The sequence below is a fragment of the Harpia harpyja genome, chromosome 11 (genome assembly GCF_026419915.1).
Source record: "Harpia harpyja isolate bHarHar1 chromosome 11, bHarHar1 primary haplotype, whole genome shotgun sequence".
Lineage (NCBI taxonomy): Eukaryota > Metazoa > Chordata > Aves > Accipitriformes > Accipitridae > Harpia > Harpia harpyja.
Window position 1 is genome coordinate 5,403,451 of NC_068950.1, and position 15,922 is coordinate 5,419,372.

The 15,922-nt window shown below is 54.8% G+C and overlaps 1 protein-coding gene across 1 annotated transcript in view; it reads left to right on the forward strand.

Annotated features, from left to right (window-relative positions):
* Window positions 1-15,922, forward strand: part of TCF3 (transcription factor 3) — an 81,881-nt gene that overhangs the window by 39,079 nt on the left and 26,880 nt on the right. Inside the window, 4 exon segments of the mRNA XM_052802484.1 lie at window positions 2,785-2,858; window positions 3,973-4,066; window positions 12,626-12,693; window positions 15,860-15,922. Coding sequence (XP_052658444.1) covers window positions 2,785-2,858; window positions 3,973-4,066; window positions 12,626-12,693; window positions 15,860-15,922 — 299 coding nt within the window.

Consider the following 15,922-nt stretch of genomic DNA (forward strand, 5'->3'; position numbering starts at 1 on the left):
GGGCTGCTTGCCCCCAGCTCTGCATCTCCCCGAGAGCAGCGAGGGGGAAGGAGGGGTGCCCAGGACTTACACACGCTCTGGGAGAGCAGCTTATCCTCCGCAACCCGCCGCGGTGCACGAGTGCCGTCGGAGCACCCGGTGCAGTTTTGACCCCTCTTTGGGGCACGCCGGTGGCACGGCAGCGTGGAAGTAGCTTGCGCAGAGCTCCGTGTCTAGGGAACGTTTGAGCCTCTTGGCCTCAGCTTTTGTCACCTGTACCACCCGCCGTCTCCTCTTCTCTCCTTCCTTGGGAAGGGTTGGCAGTGATTCTTTGGTTTTTTTTCAGAAATTTTGGCAAAAAGTTCATCCTGGGCTTCCAGGCACCCGAACTCGTTCCAGACCCCCCCCCCCCCCCACAGCGTGCCCCGCTGAGCATCCTCTCCCAGCGCATCCTGGCCTGGGGATGCTCCTCTGCCATCAGGTGGGATAGAGACAGGACCGGGTGGCCCTGCGGGAGGGCAGGGGGATCCAGGACCCGCAAACGCTCGCCCTGTGCAGTGCAGGGGTGGGCGTGGGGATCGGGGCCCCCGTGCTTTGGCTTCCCCTCGGGCTCCAGGGCTCCTGAGGCACCTTGTGGGGACACCGGCCACAGCCAAAGCCTGGTTGGTGCCGCAGTCGTCGTCCTTCCAGCGCAAAGGGCCAAGTTTGCCAAGGATGTCTGAGGCTGCGGTTCCTGCTCATGTCTTTGCCCTGACCGTTGGGGAGCTTTAAAAATACCCATGAAAGCAAAATGAATAGAAGGAGCATTTCTGCCTCCTGATCTCCGTTGGTGTTTGCAGGGTATGCAGATGAATTGCTTTAGAAAAACACATTAGCAAAGCAAAAGTTTATTCTAGGAAGTAGGAGGTGGGAGAATTGGCAGTAATTCTCCCTAGTATCCAAGGTATTATTAGAGGCTTATCCCTGCTCTGCACAGTAATCACATTGGAAATTTTTGATTAGAAAACAAAATCTAAATGAGAATTATGAATATTCATTAGGTGTGGAGATTAATATGCATAATTATGCAAATTAGACAGCAATTAAACACCAATTCTCTGGGGAAATGATTAACACAAAGGCACAGAAATAGAAGGATGTAATTTGAAAGAAGTTTCTGGTTAAATGAACAGTAAGGGGAGCGGAGGAGACAAATACATGGCGTGTTTGCCATAATAATCAGCTTTGCTAAAACGAAATTGGAGTGCGCCCTGCAACCCTGCCCCCCTCCATGTCCTTGCTCCCGCACGCACCCCTGTCCCTGCCACCGTCCTGTGCCTCCGCTGTTACCACTGCTGTGAGCGGGTCTCTGCTCGTAAAAGAAAATCTCCCGTAAGGCCCTGCCGGCACCTCGGCTGTTGGCGCTTCGCTGTCGTTGGAAGAGCCAGCATGGAGGGGGTCCCCAGAGAGCCCCCAGGGCCCTTGGCGCTGGGGGTGGCACAGGGTGATGCTGGATGCTGCCGGGAGCCGCTGCAAGAGGTTTCTCATGCCTCCCTGTGGCAAGTGTGGCCATGTGTCCCCCGCAGCGGGGTTGGGGTTTCCGTGGGACGAGGCAGAAAGATGGCTCTGCCCAGCGCCATCCGCGCTGCTCAGCCTCCCGCAGATCTGGGATTTCTGCCTGTCCGCCCTGGCTGAGCTCGCAGTACCTGCATAGCATCTCCAAAGCCTGGCTGCAGGGCAGGACGGTGCCCTCACCCTACCCGGCCCCCTCTCAAATCCCCGGCTTTACCCCCATGAGCCTTTGATCGGGGAGAAGCCGACTGCCACTCGCCGACCCCCGGTCACCCACCGGAGCAGAGGAGATGGACCAGCACAGTTAGAAATCCTGCTGCTGAGTCGAGTCAAGGCTCAGCTGCCAGAAGAGGTTTCTTCCATGCGGTCTGGTGCCAGTTTGAACTGCGAGAGCTTTGCTGATGCAACTGCTGGGGCTTTTTTTTGTCCTGGTGCACGTTTGCCATCTTCCCTAGGTGCCTCGTGTGCTGGTAGCCCAAGAGGTGCAGCCTGGGTGGACCTGGCAGACGATGAAAGGAGACGATTTCCTACCGCAGTCTGTGTGCGGGCACGTTGCAAAACCCTCCTGTTTGGTCCCTTGCCATTTTGGGTCAGATCCCCTTTGCCAAGGATACACTTGTGAGGGCTACAAATGAGATGGATGGGAGCGTGCTCTGATCAGCCCTGTGTTGACAGCGCACCTTCCTCTGCAGGAGCATAAAGGGGCTTAAATAACAAATGCCCTCGAACAAGTGTAACCAAGCCACAGGCAACGTTGTACCCCCAGCAATTCCCATCCGAGGCAATTTCAGGTGTGGGCGCTCTTTTAATCTGCTCGGGTGCAATGAAGAACAGAGTTTGGTCCGTGATCTGGCAGCACCATGGGCAAAAATTGGGTCCCACTGGAGCATCGGGATGGGTGCAATGAGTTTTTAATTCATAGTCCTCTTCACCATCGATCTCTGGGGAGAAGATGTTCACGATTGCTCTCTGGAATAAAGCGGGTTAAAATACTTGTTTCTCCTCTTCCCACTGTCCCGTGTTTTGAAGCGTTTCCAGGCTGTGGTGGGATTTGCTTTGAAGTTTGTGGAATAAACTCCCAGCTGGAGTGGGAAGGTGAAGAGGGAGAGGGGAGGATCAGTCACGCCAAGTGGAAGTGGTTTATTAATGAAAATATTGTTTTGTTTGTAGAAGGAAGAGTTAATTTTGCGAGAACACCTTTGAGGCTTTGCTGATAAAGCAAGAGTAACCTTTGTTCTTCCTGTTTTTCGGTAGGTTTGGATGAAAGACCAGGATCAGGTTCCTGGGGAACGGGAGATCAAAACAGCTCCACATTTGACCAAGGAAGGGTAAGGATGAAGCACAAACACTGAACTCCAACCAAAATAAACGGGGGTTTTACCATGGCTTCTCAGCGCCTGCGTTTGTGCCCAGGTTGGGTCTAACCCTGGAACAGCTTTTCTTGCCCCGTTTAGGACATTGGTTCTGTTAACCCTGCGAGGGCAGCAGCAGGGAGAGGGGCCTCCCTGTCCCCATCTCCCCAGGCTTTGCTGCCCTGAGGTCCCTCTGGAGAAGGCTTCTCCTCCAAAAAACTCCTGCACCCTGTGTGGGCTCCCCACGACTGCTCACACCTCTCCCCTCCCTGCACTCAGCTTTGGCAGGGGGACAAGGGGGGCTTCTGGCCGCGGGGTGGGAGAGGTCCCCAAATGGGGTCGCAGCCAAGCGGGTGGAGGGATCTCACCTGATGGACCGTGCCTTCGGCAAAGCTTGATGGGTGCCCACCACGCACAGCTTTGGGAGCCCGAGGGGCCGACTGGGGCTCGCTTTGGGGGGAATTTACCACGTTGGCCGACCGAGGCACCCTTGGTGGGGATGGAGAGCATGGGAAGAGTTTCGCAGGGAAGGAGTAGAGGCTGCAACAGCGTGTAACTCGGGCCTGAGGAGGGGAAGAGAGAAAAGACATTAACTTAATTGAAATGGTGTTATTTTGACAGATGCTCATGTTTTAATGGGTTTGTGTGATTCATTTTTGCAATGGCACCTTTCCCTTCCCTTAGGTCAGTGGCGGAGCAGGCGCTGTGGTATCATTTCTCATTTTTATAGGCCTTCTCCTCGCCCCTTCGCCCCCCTGGCTCAGGGAGGGGGCTGCCTGGCTCTCACCTGGTGGGTGCTGAGCTGCTGGGCGAAGGCAGAAACTGCCTGAGAGCTGCCAGCGTGAGGCAAACCCCCCATATGTCCCTGCTTTGGTGCCATGTCCCCTCCTAATGCCACAGCCTTGTGGCTGCACTGCCTTGCTCTCCCTCGCTGTGAGGATAAGATCATTTCTGCGCCCTTTTTACGACAAGCCTTTGACTTTGACCCTTTCTGCTATGGGAGAGACTGAGCTCTGACAGCCTTGTGTTTTGGCATTTGGCTCGTCATCCCCACGCGCCCGACGGTAACTCTCCTGTGTTGCTTCAGCAGAGCTATGGTGAAGGCCCCCACTACGGCGAGCACAGGGACCTGCCGTCTCACAACAGCATATCTTCATCACCATTCCTGGGAGCTGGACTAGTGGGTAGGTGCCTTTCAGCTGCCTGGCGGGTGTGTGGTCAAAGCAGGGGAAATCTTAACGCAGAATGGCGTGTGGTGGTGGGAGTGTTTGCACTGGCCGGTGTTGCTGTTCCCCATGTTGGACCCGCTCCAGAAAGCGTTCTCAAAGAAGTGGTTAAAGGAGCTGCCGTCCAGAGGGTCTCATCAGTGCCTGACATGTGTGACAGCCGGCGTATTTTATGCACGTGATTATTTCTCCCTGCTTTACAGTAGCACCTAGAGGCAAAAGCGGAGATTGATGCCTGCCGTGCTGGCACGGGGTGGGCTGAGTTTGCTCTTGGGAGCTGGTAATCAAGGGTGGAAAAGCACCAGGAGAGAGGGGGAGAAAAGATGCAGCTCATCGTTAAGGTCTTGCAACAGGCTCGTGGCTGCTTTGCTTTCCAGCCTCGCAGCCCCAGGGCGGTGCGATCTCTGCAGAGAGCTGGAGGTGCTCGCCCTCGCTGCCGTGGGGTTTGGAGGGCCTCCTCTTGTGTCCTGCAAGGCTCCAGCAGCCCTGTCCGGCTCCTCCGTCGTTCACTGCTGCAACTGGGCAGCATGAGGAGCTTACGGGGACTGGCGAGTGCTGTGCTGCCCTGGCCCCACCTGCTGTGCCGGAGACGGTGATCGTGCGTGACTGGATGCGTGTGACAATTTACCTAGTTACCTCTCCCAGCTCAGGGGTGGGAGGAGAGATTAAGAGCAGAAAATATCCATCCTGAAGGGCTTAGAGAGCTCTAATGACATTAGGCGAGGAATTGGGGTTAGTCCTCCCCACCTTTGCCCACGCAGTGGTGGTTAAAACCCTGCAGCGAGTGTGGAAGGAGCGGTGTCAGGGCAGGGCCCCGCAGCTAGCTGTGTTTGCTCGTGGTTTGAAGGGTGAGGTTAGAAGAGGGAATTGTGTTTGAAACAGAAAATCCCCACCATGATAGGAGGTTCCTCCTGCGGAGCTGGTCGGAAAGGGGAAGAGAGGAGCGAGGTCATGCTGGGAAGTGAGCAACCACACATTTGCTCCTCCTGGCTCGTGTCTGGGGTGGGGGGGCTCACTCTCAGCTCTGCTCCCCCCTTTCACGCCTCTTGCTGTTGGGGGGACGATGTTTAATTGCCCCTTGGGGGTCCTGCGCAGGCGTGGAAGAGCATTTCCAAGCAGCTCCCTCCTGTCCCTCTGCAAGGGCGGTTATTCCTTCTCATTTTCTGCCCCAGGAGGATGTAAGCAAAGCAGAAGAGATGTTTCTTATTAAGACAGGGCAGCCTTGATGCAGTTCAGCAGGGTTTCTTGGGGGTGTGCGTGGGGGGGACCCATCCCAACCCGTCCCACACCTGGGGCCAAGGCAGCCTTGAGAGTTTCCAGCCAAGAAGGAGCTGCCCGGGGAGGAACACAGAGGTTTCCCCTTTGATGTGTGCAGGGAAGACGCGTTTGGCTTCCTCTCAAAGACAGGGCTCCCAGTCTTTGGCAAGCGCCGCGGCACTCCCCAGCAAGGCTGCGAGCCCAACCGGTCCCCAGCACGTGGAGCCGGAGCTTCTGCTGCCCCGGCGGGTGATTTCCACTGGCTGTCTCCGCTGTGGAGGGCAAGCTGCAGCCTCGTGGCCGGCAGGATGGCGGCCGCGCACCGTGCCCGAGGCTCGAGTGCCTGCCGGGGCTGCATCTCCCCGCACTGGCTCAAGGTCTCAGCCACTGGCCTGGGCGGTCGAGTGCAGCACCAGGAGCTCCACCACCGAAACAGGAGCTGGGGAGGCTGGGAGAGAGCAGCCAGGAGGGGCAGGGCACTCCTCACATTTCAAAGTTGCTTTTGTTCCTAAAATTGAATGTGGTTAAAGTAGAAAACATCAATTCCTGGAGCAGGTTCCAAAATATATAAATAAGTTTTGCTTTGCTTCTGTGCTCGTGTGCTGAGAGGGATGGACCCGGAGGAAGACCACAAGTGGGATTTTCTCTTCCTCTTTACCGAGCAGCTTCTGAAAACTTTTCAAGTGGCAAAATGATAAGTGGAAGGGGAGAGAACGGAGAAAAGGAAAAAAAAAAAATGGTTTTGCATACGATAATGTAAAAGCAGTGGCAAAGTGGGAGGGAAAGGTGAGTTTTCTGGAAATGTGTCACTTCAGTTGCCAGTCCCTAGTTTCCAGCAAGGTCCCCCCCGGGGGCAGCAGGCTGGGCAAGCTCATGCTAATGGGGCAACTGAGTGGAACCGGTGTCATTTGAAATGTGAGGAGATGTAAGAGGAGCAGATTAGGATGGACATGTCTGGTGGTACTGGGTGGACAAAAGGTGCGTGAGACTATCATCTAAGCCCTTCTCCAAAATCAGAATTTTTCTCTCTTTCCCACTTGACCTCTATTTCTTCAAGGAAGATCAGAAACTGCTGGAAGAAACGTTTCAGGGGGAAAATGATCTGTGTTGGAAGTGATGGGCATGGCCAGCTAGAGAGGGAGGCTGAGCTTTCACAAAGAAAATGTGCACGTTGGTTTCCCCCATTGGGGTGGACTCAGAGCACTGGTCTCTGCCAGCGGCCGCTCGGTTGGGGTGCTGGCCTCCTCCGGGAACCCATGCCCTCCGGCTTTTGTGTTTCATGAGTCAGTGCAGTGTCCCAGAGGCAGGCTGCAGCCAGCCATCCTCTAACGATGTGCATTAGGGACAACAAGCACCCTTCCTGCAGCGAAGGGACACTGCTGGCCAGGCAGCACTTGGAGAAATGGAGCTAAACTGTGATTTTTTTTTTTTTTGGCTCTATTTTCCACATGCATCTGGCAAATGGAAAGGAGGCTCCGCTCTCACCAGCCTTTGGTGGGCTGGGGAGCTCCTGCCAGCCCGAGCTTTGAAGCAGCAGTCGTGTCCTTTTGAGGGTGGAGATTTCACTGACCCCTGAAGGCTGATGGTGTTTTGGGGCCGTGGTGTGCAGGAGGAGGAGCAGGGGTGCAGCTGGGTGCTCGCCTACCCGCATGAGCCATTTTGCCACTCACAAACCGATCTGACATGAGCAGGGGTGCGAGGAGAGAGATTTGGGAACTGCAGGGTGTAGCGGCTGTTTGGATAAAGAAGCAGTGGAATGTACAAGCTTGTTCATCCAAATTTCTTCCTGGCACGTCCCTGTGCCGGGAGCTGGATTTGCAGGGCCGGCCAGGGAAGCTCTGGCTGCAGGTGGGTCTGGCTTGTGAGCAGCAGTGATCGTGCACAGAAGCAGCTTAGAGCGTTGGTTTCAGGTGTATTTAGCTAGGGGCGCGGAAAATTGCAAGCAGTGCCAGGGCAGCAAAATCCATGAGGAGGGCAGGGCTGGAGGGATTTGCACGGCCCAGGAGAGAAGGAAAGTGGGTCTGAGTTTGAGGGGAGCAGGGCACTGCCAGCACATCCCCGAAACCCCTGCGAGACTGCATCCCTGCCTCTTGTTCCTGCCTGCCTGTCCAGGCAGGTCCCTTGTGCCATCACCCCAGCCTGTGCCTTCGTCCCCTGCCCAGGGTCCCCCTCCCAAGTGCGGTGTGGAGGGGGCTGCTCAGCTTCTGGGGGGGAGCACAAAGCTGTGGTGCAAAGCGCCGGACAGATTTAATCCCAGAAGGACAGCGTGCCTGTTGTTTCCTGCAAGCAGGCAGCAGTCCTGGCAGCGGGAGGTACCAGCGCTGGCGGCACGGTTGCCTGCCTGCTCATCTGCGGGCAGCCCCAGTCCAACCCACTCGGGATTATCACAGGGTGCACGCCTAGTCCAAAACCGGTTTCAATTCACGTAGAACGCTTTGAAAGGAAAAGTACTGATTTCTGTTCAGCTGGGCCACACAGATGTGGTATTCGGGGCTTACAGATGTTCTTTAGATGAACGTACAGCATCTGGCACGATGGGAGCTTGGCTTTGGGAGGCACCTTGAGCAGGAGAGGGGTCGCACTGACGGTGGGACCTGCGGGTACTGCTCCCAGCGCTGGCCTTCCCCTGCCCTCAGAGCTCCCCGAGAGCTGCGGGTGACGCCGCTCATACACTTTTTGAAGGGGACAGTGCGAGGGCAATCTGCAATCGGATGCTTTCCAAAGCCCAGGTTCCCTCTTTGCCACAGCTTCAGCTCTGCAAAGTGATGGGGAAAACCACAGCTGTCTGCAAGACTGACCGGGTGGGGAGCTCTGGCCTGTGTTGCACTGGATGGGATAACCTAAATTTTTTTAAAAAAAATCAGTCAGTCCCTGAATGGAAATCCTGTCAGTGCTCTGAATAAAAATCATCCCAGGCTGCCAGACGGGGGGTCGCTGAACCCGATGAGCAGGGCGCAGTAGCAATGCATCACTCCCTCCTCCAAGTTTTCAAGCTTTGAGCCCTTGGTGCTGCTCCCCGGAGGATGAGTGACGTCCTGGTGTGGTCTGAGCATCCCAGCCTCGGGGGGAGAGGTGACGGGGACCATACCTGGCTGCCTGGGGTAGTGCCAGGACACAGTGCAGTGATGAACCAGCTCATCCCAGAGGGTGAGGAGGGCTTTTCTTTTTGTTTTAAATCGCCAGTCTTCAAAATCTGCCACTCTTTCACCATTCATCTTCAGCGGGGCAGGCGGCGGGGGGGGGGGGGGGGGGATTGCTTAAGCAGCGGGACAACTGATAAGCCATAACAGATTTCTTTCTAGTAATTATTTCTAGTAATTAGCTTCTTTTCAGAGGAGTATTTCTAATCTTGTGTGTATTGTGAGCTGTTGTGGATTGGGTTCTTCCTGGACAATGGTTTTAATCTGCCCACGGATGGGGTTTGTCACTGCTCCTGTTTTTTTAACATTTTTTTTTTTTCTCACCCCTTTTAATCCCCGGCTGTGTTTTTCCTCCCCTTTTTCCCCAGGCCATAACTGTAATGGAATTACCGGCACGGGGCTGGGGGGTGGCTCGTGGTGGGTGGCTGTGCCATGGCTGGGGCGGTGGGTGCTGGGGGCTGCACCGGGGCTCCGTTTCAGAGTGTGTGGACGAGGTGATGCGGGGACACTGGTGTGAAGTCCCCACGGGCTGGCAAGGAGTGCGGGGCACTGCTCCTCGGCAAAGCACCTGCCTTCCTCCTGGCAGGCTCTGGCAAAACCCACAGGCAGCATTCAGTCGCCTTTTCTTGGCTTATTTGTACACATCTGTGAGTGGGGATTGTCTTGGGGAGAGAAATGGCAAAACCACAAGTTTACTTAAAAGCGTGGTTTGCTTTGGTGGAGGTGAGATGCTGCCATGGTCCCAGGCACCGAGGCCAAACCCTGCCGCTGCCGGAGCTGGCGGCAACCCCAAGAAAGAGGAGTTTTTATTCTGCCACCTTGTCTCCAAGCCCGGGAGCAAATCTGCCTTTGGGAGGAGAGAGCGCAAATCGTGCACAGGGGTTTCTCTGCAAAAGCCCTGGGTGAAGGTAGGCCTGGGGGAGGCTTCGTCTGAGCCTGGCACAGCCAGATCCTGCAAGAGAGAACATGCTGGTGAGAGGAGAGAGGTTGGGAAATCGCTTATTAAGCAGGGTTGAAGGCAGCACGGGCAGGGGAAGGAGCTGGTGGGGGTGGAAAAGGCAGGAGGGGGATGCCAGGACTCGCAGCGAAGCAATGCCATAAAGAGCTGGAAATACTAAATGCTCCTAGCCAGTTTCTGGATATGCATTGTTCAAGGTGCCCTCTGCCATGCTTCACCTTTGCGTGCTAAAATTTGCAGAGGTAAATCCAACAGATAGGATTTCCAAAGGAAACCCCTTTCCCATTCAAGGGATTTATTCCCAGTACCTTGTGATTATTTCCCGCCCCCCCCTCGAGATCCCTTAACACCCATCTGCAGCATTTCAGTAATTCCGTCGGGAGTGAGATGGCATTTGGAGGGATTTCTGGCGTTTTCTGCTGAGACCTGCCTCTCTCCTGGTCCTTGCTGTGGTCCTGGGGTTTCGCCACCTTTTCTGGTCGGTGCTCCTGGGCTGGGCCTGTGAAGGAGCGACTTGGGCGAGTCCGGTTTGCCGCCTGTGCCAGCAGGCATCTCCCTGGCAGCAGAAACAGCACCTTCTGCTGGCAAGTTCAGCTTTTGCCTGTCCAACTTGTGGACTTTTTTTATTTCAATAAGCTAGATACATTCCAATCCAGAAGAGTTTGCCTTTCTTCCTTCTGCCTTGTTTTCCTAGACAACTAAATGCAAAATTTCTACTGCTGAGGTTTTTGCTGCTTTTTCCCCTTTTTATGTGATGACAAAGGGGCTAGGGCTGGCCAGGGGGCTGCCTTCCTTTTCCCAATTTCCCCTATCTAGCAAGACACCCGCCGATCCAAGCGTGCAGCAGATTGTTGGTACCAAGCACGCTTGCTGTCCCACGTGAACCGAGCGAGGCATGGAAGACCCTCAGGTGAAGGCAGCGGGTTTGGGAGCGATATGGTGCAGAGCTGGTACTGGGTTGCAGCCCTTCGTCTTCCTGTGCACGTGCCAAGAGCCCTGTGGTTCAGCCTCCGAGGTTATCTGGTGACAGCAGAGGCGTTCGGCTTGGTGCTTCGCCGCTCGAGCCATGTGTGGAAGCAGCAGTATATTATCAGATGGGAGGCCTGGCTGTTGCTGACCAGATAAACTAGTGTGGCATTACCCTGTTTTTCCTCTGGTTTAGGAGTAATTGCAATCCGCCCGATGCCACAACCTGTTGAGTTATTTGTGTAACGTTGCCAGCGCTGCAGCAAATAGAGCTGCTAAGCTCTTTTAAAAATTAGGTCATTTAGGAGATCCGTCCTCTGACATTTTGACCTTTGTTTACTTAACGTTTAAGCCTCTGAAACGAAACGGCAGCGGCGCGCGGTGTGTCCAGCTGTCACTGGAAGCGAGGGGCGGTGGGATGCTGGCGTGCCGCGCTGCGACCCCCGGCACCGTCGGGAAGCTGGGGGGTGTCTCGGGCTTGGGGGTTGTAGTGGGGAAACCCACTCTGAAATTTTGGGTTGAGTTCAAGGCCCCCATGCTAAGGTTGCAAAACCGAGCAGACTCCTCTCTCTTCCCATCAATCTGCCCTGTGCTTCAGGGGGGCTGGTTTGGGGAAATTTGCTCCCCCGCCCCCCTTCATCTGCTCCCCAAAATTTCTTAACTGTGTGTGGAGCTGCCTGCCAGCCCAAACATCGCCCCAGTGCATTAACCTGCATCATAGCAGGCTTCGGTGATGGCTTTAGGTTAAGCAGATTGGCAGAATCCTCCCCCTCCCAATTTTGCTTACTAAGCCAGACCGGAGGCAGGATGCGATTGCCCCTTTTCGGGGAAGGATTTTTGCCCGGGGGGTGGTGGTGGTGGCAGCGGCTGGCAGAGCCCAGCACCTCCCAGCCACATCATGGGCAAGTCCCCTGCGCTGGCATGGGGCAGCTGCCGGCAGGGCCATCCTGCCCTGGGTTCAAAGCCTTTTTGATCATCATCTCCCGTTTCCCTCTTCCTTTTCCCTGGTGGCGCTGTTAATAAGCTGTAATTAACAGCAGGGAAAAATTCTTTTTTTTTTTTTTTTTAATGGAAAAGTGCCTGTTCCCCTCTAGAAAAGTGTCTAATTTTGCTTTGGGGAGGCGGGGGGGAACCCCAAAGCAGACTGTTGTGCTTCTGGCTGCCCCAGGCACTGTGTAGAACTACTCCCTTTCTCCCTGGCCTGGGGTCCTTCCCTGGGGCTGTCCCGCTGCCCTGGCACCCACGGGTGGTGCTTGCACAGGCTGCGGTGTGCTCTGGGGCGGTGACCACCAGGGAAGAGACTGCAAGGACATTTCAGAATGGAAACATTTCACCATGTGTGTTGGGTTTCTTTTTTTTTTTTTTTTTTTTCGCTCCCCCCTCCTCCTTGAAAGCACTATTTTCAGCAGCATGTGGGCAGGGTGAGGTTGAGCATGTTTGATAAAAGCCGTTGCTGGGTGCTAAAGTTCACTCGGCAGTGCTGGGACACGTGGGTTCGTGGGTTCGGCTCGCACGGGGCTGCTCCTGCACAGCATCCCGGTCAGCAGGGATGCTCTGGCTGCGATGAGCCCCGAGGTCCGGGAGGAGCCTGGCTGGTGGGACCTAACGGAGGGGGCTTGGAAAGGAAGGAAAGGCTTTTCTATTGAATGGCCTGCTCTTTAGATCTGAATGTTTTTTTGGAAAGTTGAATCTCCACCAGGAAAGGGGAAGAAGGTAATTCCTGCGCTATAAGGAGCAGGAGCTCAGCTCCACACACTGCTGCTCAGTGTGCGCTGAAATTGTATTTCCTATTGTATGGAAAGCACCCGCAGAGTCTGGTCACTCATGCCTGGCTTTCAGTTTGCTCTGTCACTGCCTCTGCCAAATTTGGCTGGCTTTTTTTAATATGTCTGGAGGGATTTTTTTGCTCTGGTCTGACACTGCCAGTTTGCATGGCCACAAGCACTTCCCTGCATTGCTGCAGTTTTGGGGTTTTGCTGTTTATGGACCAGCCGAGCCCTGCTGTCCATGAACTTAAAAGAGCTCCTGTTTTAGCAACAAGCTATTATGGGAGGCAGTCACCTCTGCAGACAGGCAGGAGGAAGCTGTGTTACGAGAGCGGGCTTCGCACCTCGGGAGGACGGGTGTGGGGGGGTGCACGCAAAACCTCCCCTTCCCTCTTACACAAAACCTTGTCTTTTCTTTCCTCCACTGTAGGGAAGAGCAGTGAAAGAGCCTCGTACTCCACGTTCGGAAGAGACACAGGGATGCCAGGACTAAACCAGGTAACGATAAAATGCATTGAGATTTTTTGCTTCATTTACTGGCTAAGCTGCTAGGGGTGAGAGCCTGGGAATGAAAAGGAACCTGGTGGTTTGCATCTCGTCTCTCTGCACAAGGTTCTGGAAAGCCTCTGCTCTGCTCAGAGACATCTGTTGAGTGTTGGGGGCTTATACGGGTCTGTGTTGCTGGCTCAGAAGAGTTGTCAGAGTTTAGAAATGGGGCTGTAGCAGCTTCTCAGTTCTTTTCAAAACCTCTTCAGACTCACTTATTTTATTATTGTTAATCCTGTTCCTAGCTGATTTGTATTTAATCAGATACGACCTAGCCAACACTGCCCTCGGAGGGAGTTTCAGTAGGTTGGATCCAAGCAACACCTTTCCTTGTGTCAGGGTGGCTGCGGGCAGACGAGTGCTCCGGGAGGCACCTTCTCCCTCCAGCTGCCTGCCTCGGGGTTCTCACTTTGCCTCCGAGCACCATGCCTGGTGCTGCATGCTCTCCCTCCCCGACTAGCATCTCTCTGTACCCCGGCCAGCATCCCCACGTCCCCCCACTCGCCAGTTGAGGGGAGGGAGAGTCCCCAGGATGGTTTCTGTGCTGTTGTAGCATCATTTTGGTGGATATCGGGCAGTGTTTTGGTTTTATGGTGGTGCTGTTGAGGCAGGACCTGCAGCAGATGCTCCTCTCCACAATCAGGGAGGGACACGGCGTGGGAGAGCTGCTTCTTGCAGCAATAACACTGCCCTGTTGGGTCACCCCATGTGAACCCCGGCGGAAGGACCAGGGCTGTGCCATGGGGAAGAACTTGCTTCCTGTGGGGAATACCACAGGCGTAAATCAGAGCCCGGGAACGCAGTCGACCAGCCCTGAGATAATCTAGCCTGCTACCACCAGCATCCAGAAATAGTTTTTCGGGAAGGAGCGAGTACCTCAGCTTTGATGTGTTGCTGCAACTGCCCCGTCAGTGCCTGAGCACGGCCCCGGGGAAACAGTCCCACCATTTTATTCAAGGGAGCAGCTTTTGGCTGGACAGCTTTTTATTTTATACATGTACACACACACATATTACATGTTTTAATTTTACACAAATTTGTCATAATTTCCTCTTCTCTGAACTGAGGATGTTTCCTTTGCTGAAACAGCTGTGCTGGCTGTCTGTGCCAGAGTGGATTTAATTTACCACTGAAGCTGCTAAAATAAAAATGGGACAGATGCCAAGCCTTGCTTTTTAATGTTACGGTTTTGCTGGGGTTTCATGGAGGAGGGGGAGATATAAGGTAACAGAAATGGGCTAGGCAAATGGTGCTGCGGGCTGGGAGAGGCCCTGGCGCGGGCGCACGGGTCCGGATCGGGTGGCAGAGCGGGAGACGGAGCCCGTTTGATGTGGAGGGGAGACAAAACCCCTCTTGTGCAGGGCGGTGGGAGGCGAGCGGGGCCGTCTGCACGCTCGCTGTGGCCCCCAGAACAGTTGTTGCTTCTGGCTCCAGTTTTGGGGGGTTGACCTGTTTTTTTTTTTTCTTTTTGAAAAGCGCTGGAAAATTGTCCGGTGACAGATGCCCTGGATGGGGAGCTCGTTCTTCCCCAAAACACCCTCCTCCGGGGCAGAACTGTGGCTCCCCCCTCGTTTAACCCTTAACCATGTCCAGAGGCATCCCCAGGGAGAGGGAAGGGGAAGAAAATCCCTTTCTCTGGGAAATGGCCTTAAAATCTCAGTGCCTTTCTGGAGGTACCCACTGGAGGAGGTGGGCAGCAGCGACCCAGCCATCCGGGATCTCCTCCAGGGTGCTGTGCCGCTTGCTTTTCTTGGCCGCGCTGCTCCGTGGCGCGTAGCGGTTTCAGTGCAAAGGTAATATGACCGGTGGAACAGATTGCAGGAATTTCACCAGCTGTGAATACACGAGCTCCTCTTTCCCTCCCCGACCCCTTTCTGGAGGAGATGGAGTTTTAAAGTAGTGGGTTTTTCTTTCCAGTTTCTCAAAAGCCTGAAATCCTCCTTTATTTCAATGTGTTGCCCTCAGAAGATGGGTCAAAGCTAAGCTTTTGTTACTTAAAGGCCCTTTGCCAGCCCTCTTAAATTCCACGTAAATACATTTAACTTTCTCCCGAGGTGAAAGGGGCAATGCCGGTGGGTGTGCTCCCAAAGCAAAGGCACGCTTGCTCCATCCTGGGAGCCAGCAAGAACCCCGGGCTCCGGCTTCTGCTGGCTCCGCGCTGCTTCCCAGAGTGCCCAAGGTCAGCTGGCATAAACACGGGGGAGGAGTTTCCTCTTTTTAGAAAGAGGGATTTGACTTTTCCCTGATAAGATGCAAGAGAGAACCACCCCCAGCAGAGGCATTGCAGCTCCGTTGCATCGTCCACGATGGGTCCAGCTGCGCGGCACTGGGGATGGGAGAGAAACCGTCAGTGCTGGCACCTTGGGCTGGGGGGACTGGGAGAGGCACAGTCAGGTGGGCTGCTGAGATGTGACACTTGAGAGATGTGACAGGCTGGGGGCTCGTGGGTTTGCCGGTGGGTGAGCGCTGTATCTGTCCTGTGCCGTGGCCGGGTCCCTGATGGCATCGCGGGGGCGAGGGGCAGCACGGGGCCATTCGGTGGGATGTGCCTTTCAAGGATGGGTGGACACGTTGTGCCCATCAGGTCTGACCTGCGCCGATCACATCAGAAACTGTAATCCCTTGCTGTAAAACCTCGGAGGTGGTGAGGGAAGAGTTTTGTCCCAAGCAAGTCCGTGAGGCAGGTGGGGAGCACTGCGTAAGGGGACCCTCAGCCTGACGGTCACCTCCTCTTTGCCTTCAGCGGGCTGGGCTGATAACACGGTCAGCAGGGTGGGCAGCGAGGTGAGCGTGAGACCGCAATGCTCCCCACGATGGCACCTGCTAGTTTGCGTCCTTGGTTTGTAGAGAGGTTCCTTGCTGGGGTCCAGCAAGGAAACAAAGTTTGAAAGACCCTTTTCTAATTGCACATATGTTCCCCCACCACTATCCCCATATTTACGTATTTGTTTTTCCTTCTGGCCCTTTGGCTTGTCTTTTTTTTTTTTTTTTTTTTTTTTCTTTCCCCTCAGCTGAATTTGTGTGAAGGTGGCTCAAGGCAGCTCTGTTCTCTCCCAGCAAGCACAGTGGTTTTCCAGTGTAATTACATGGAAGGGCTTTTCTGTCTCCTTGTTTGCAGACTGGTTTCCTGCCCAGCGAAATGGGAATTGCGAGTCCGAGCACGCTTTCCCCCACTGGGGTG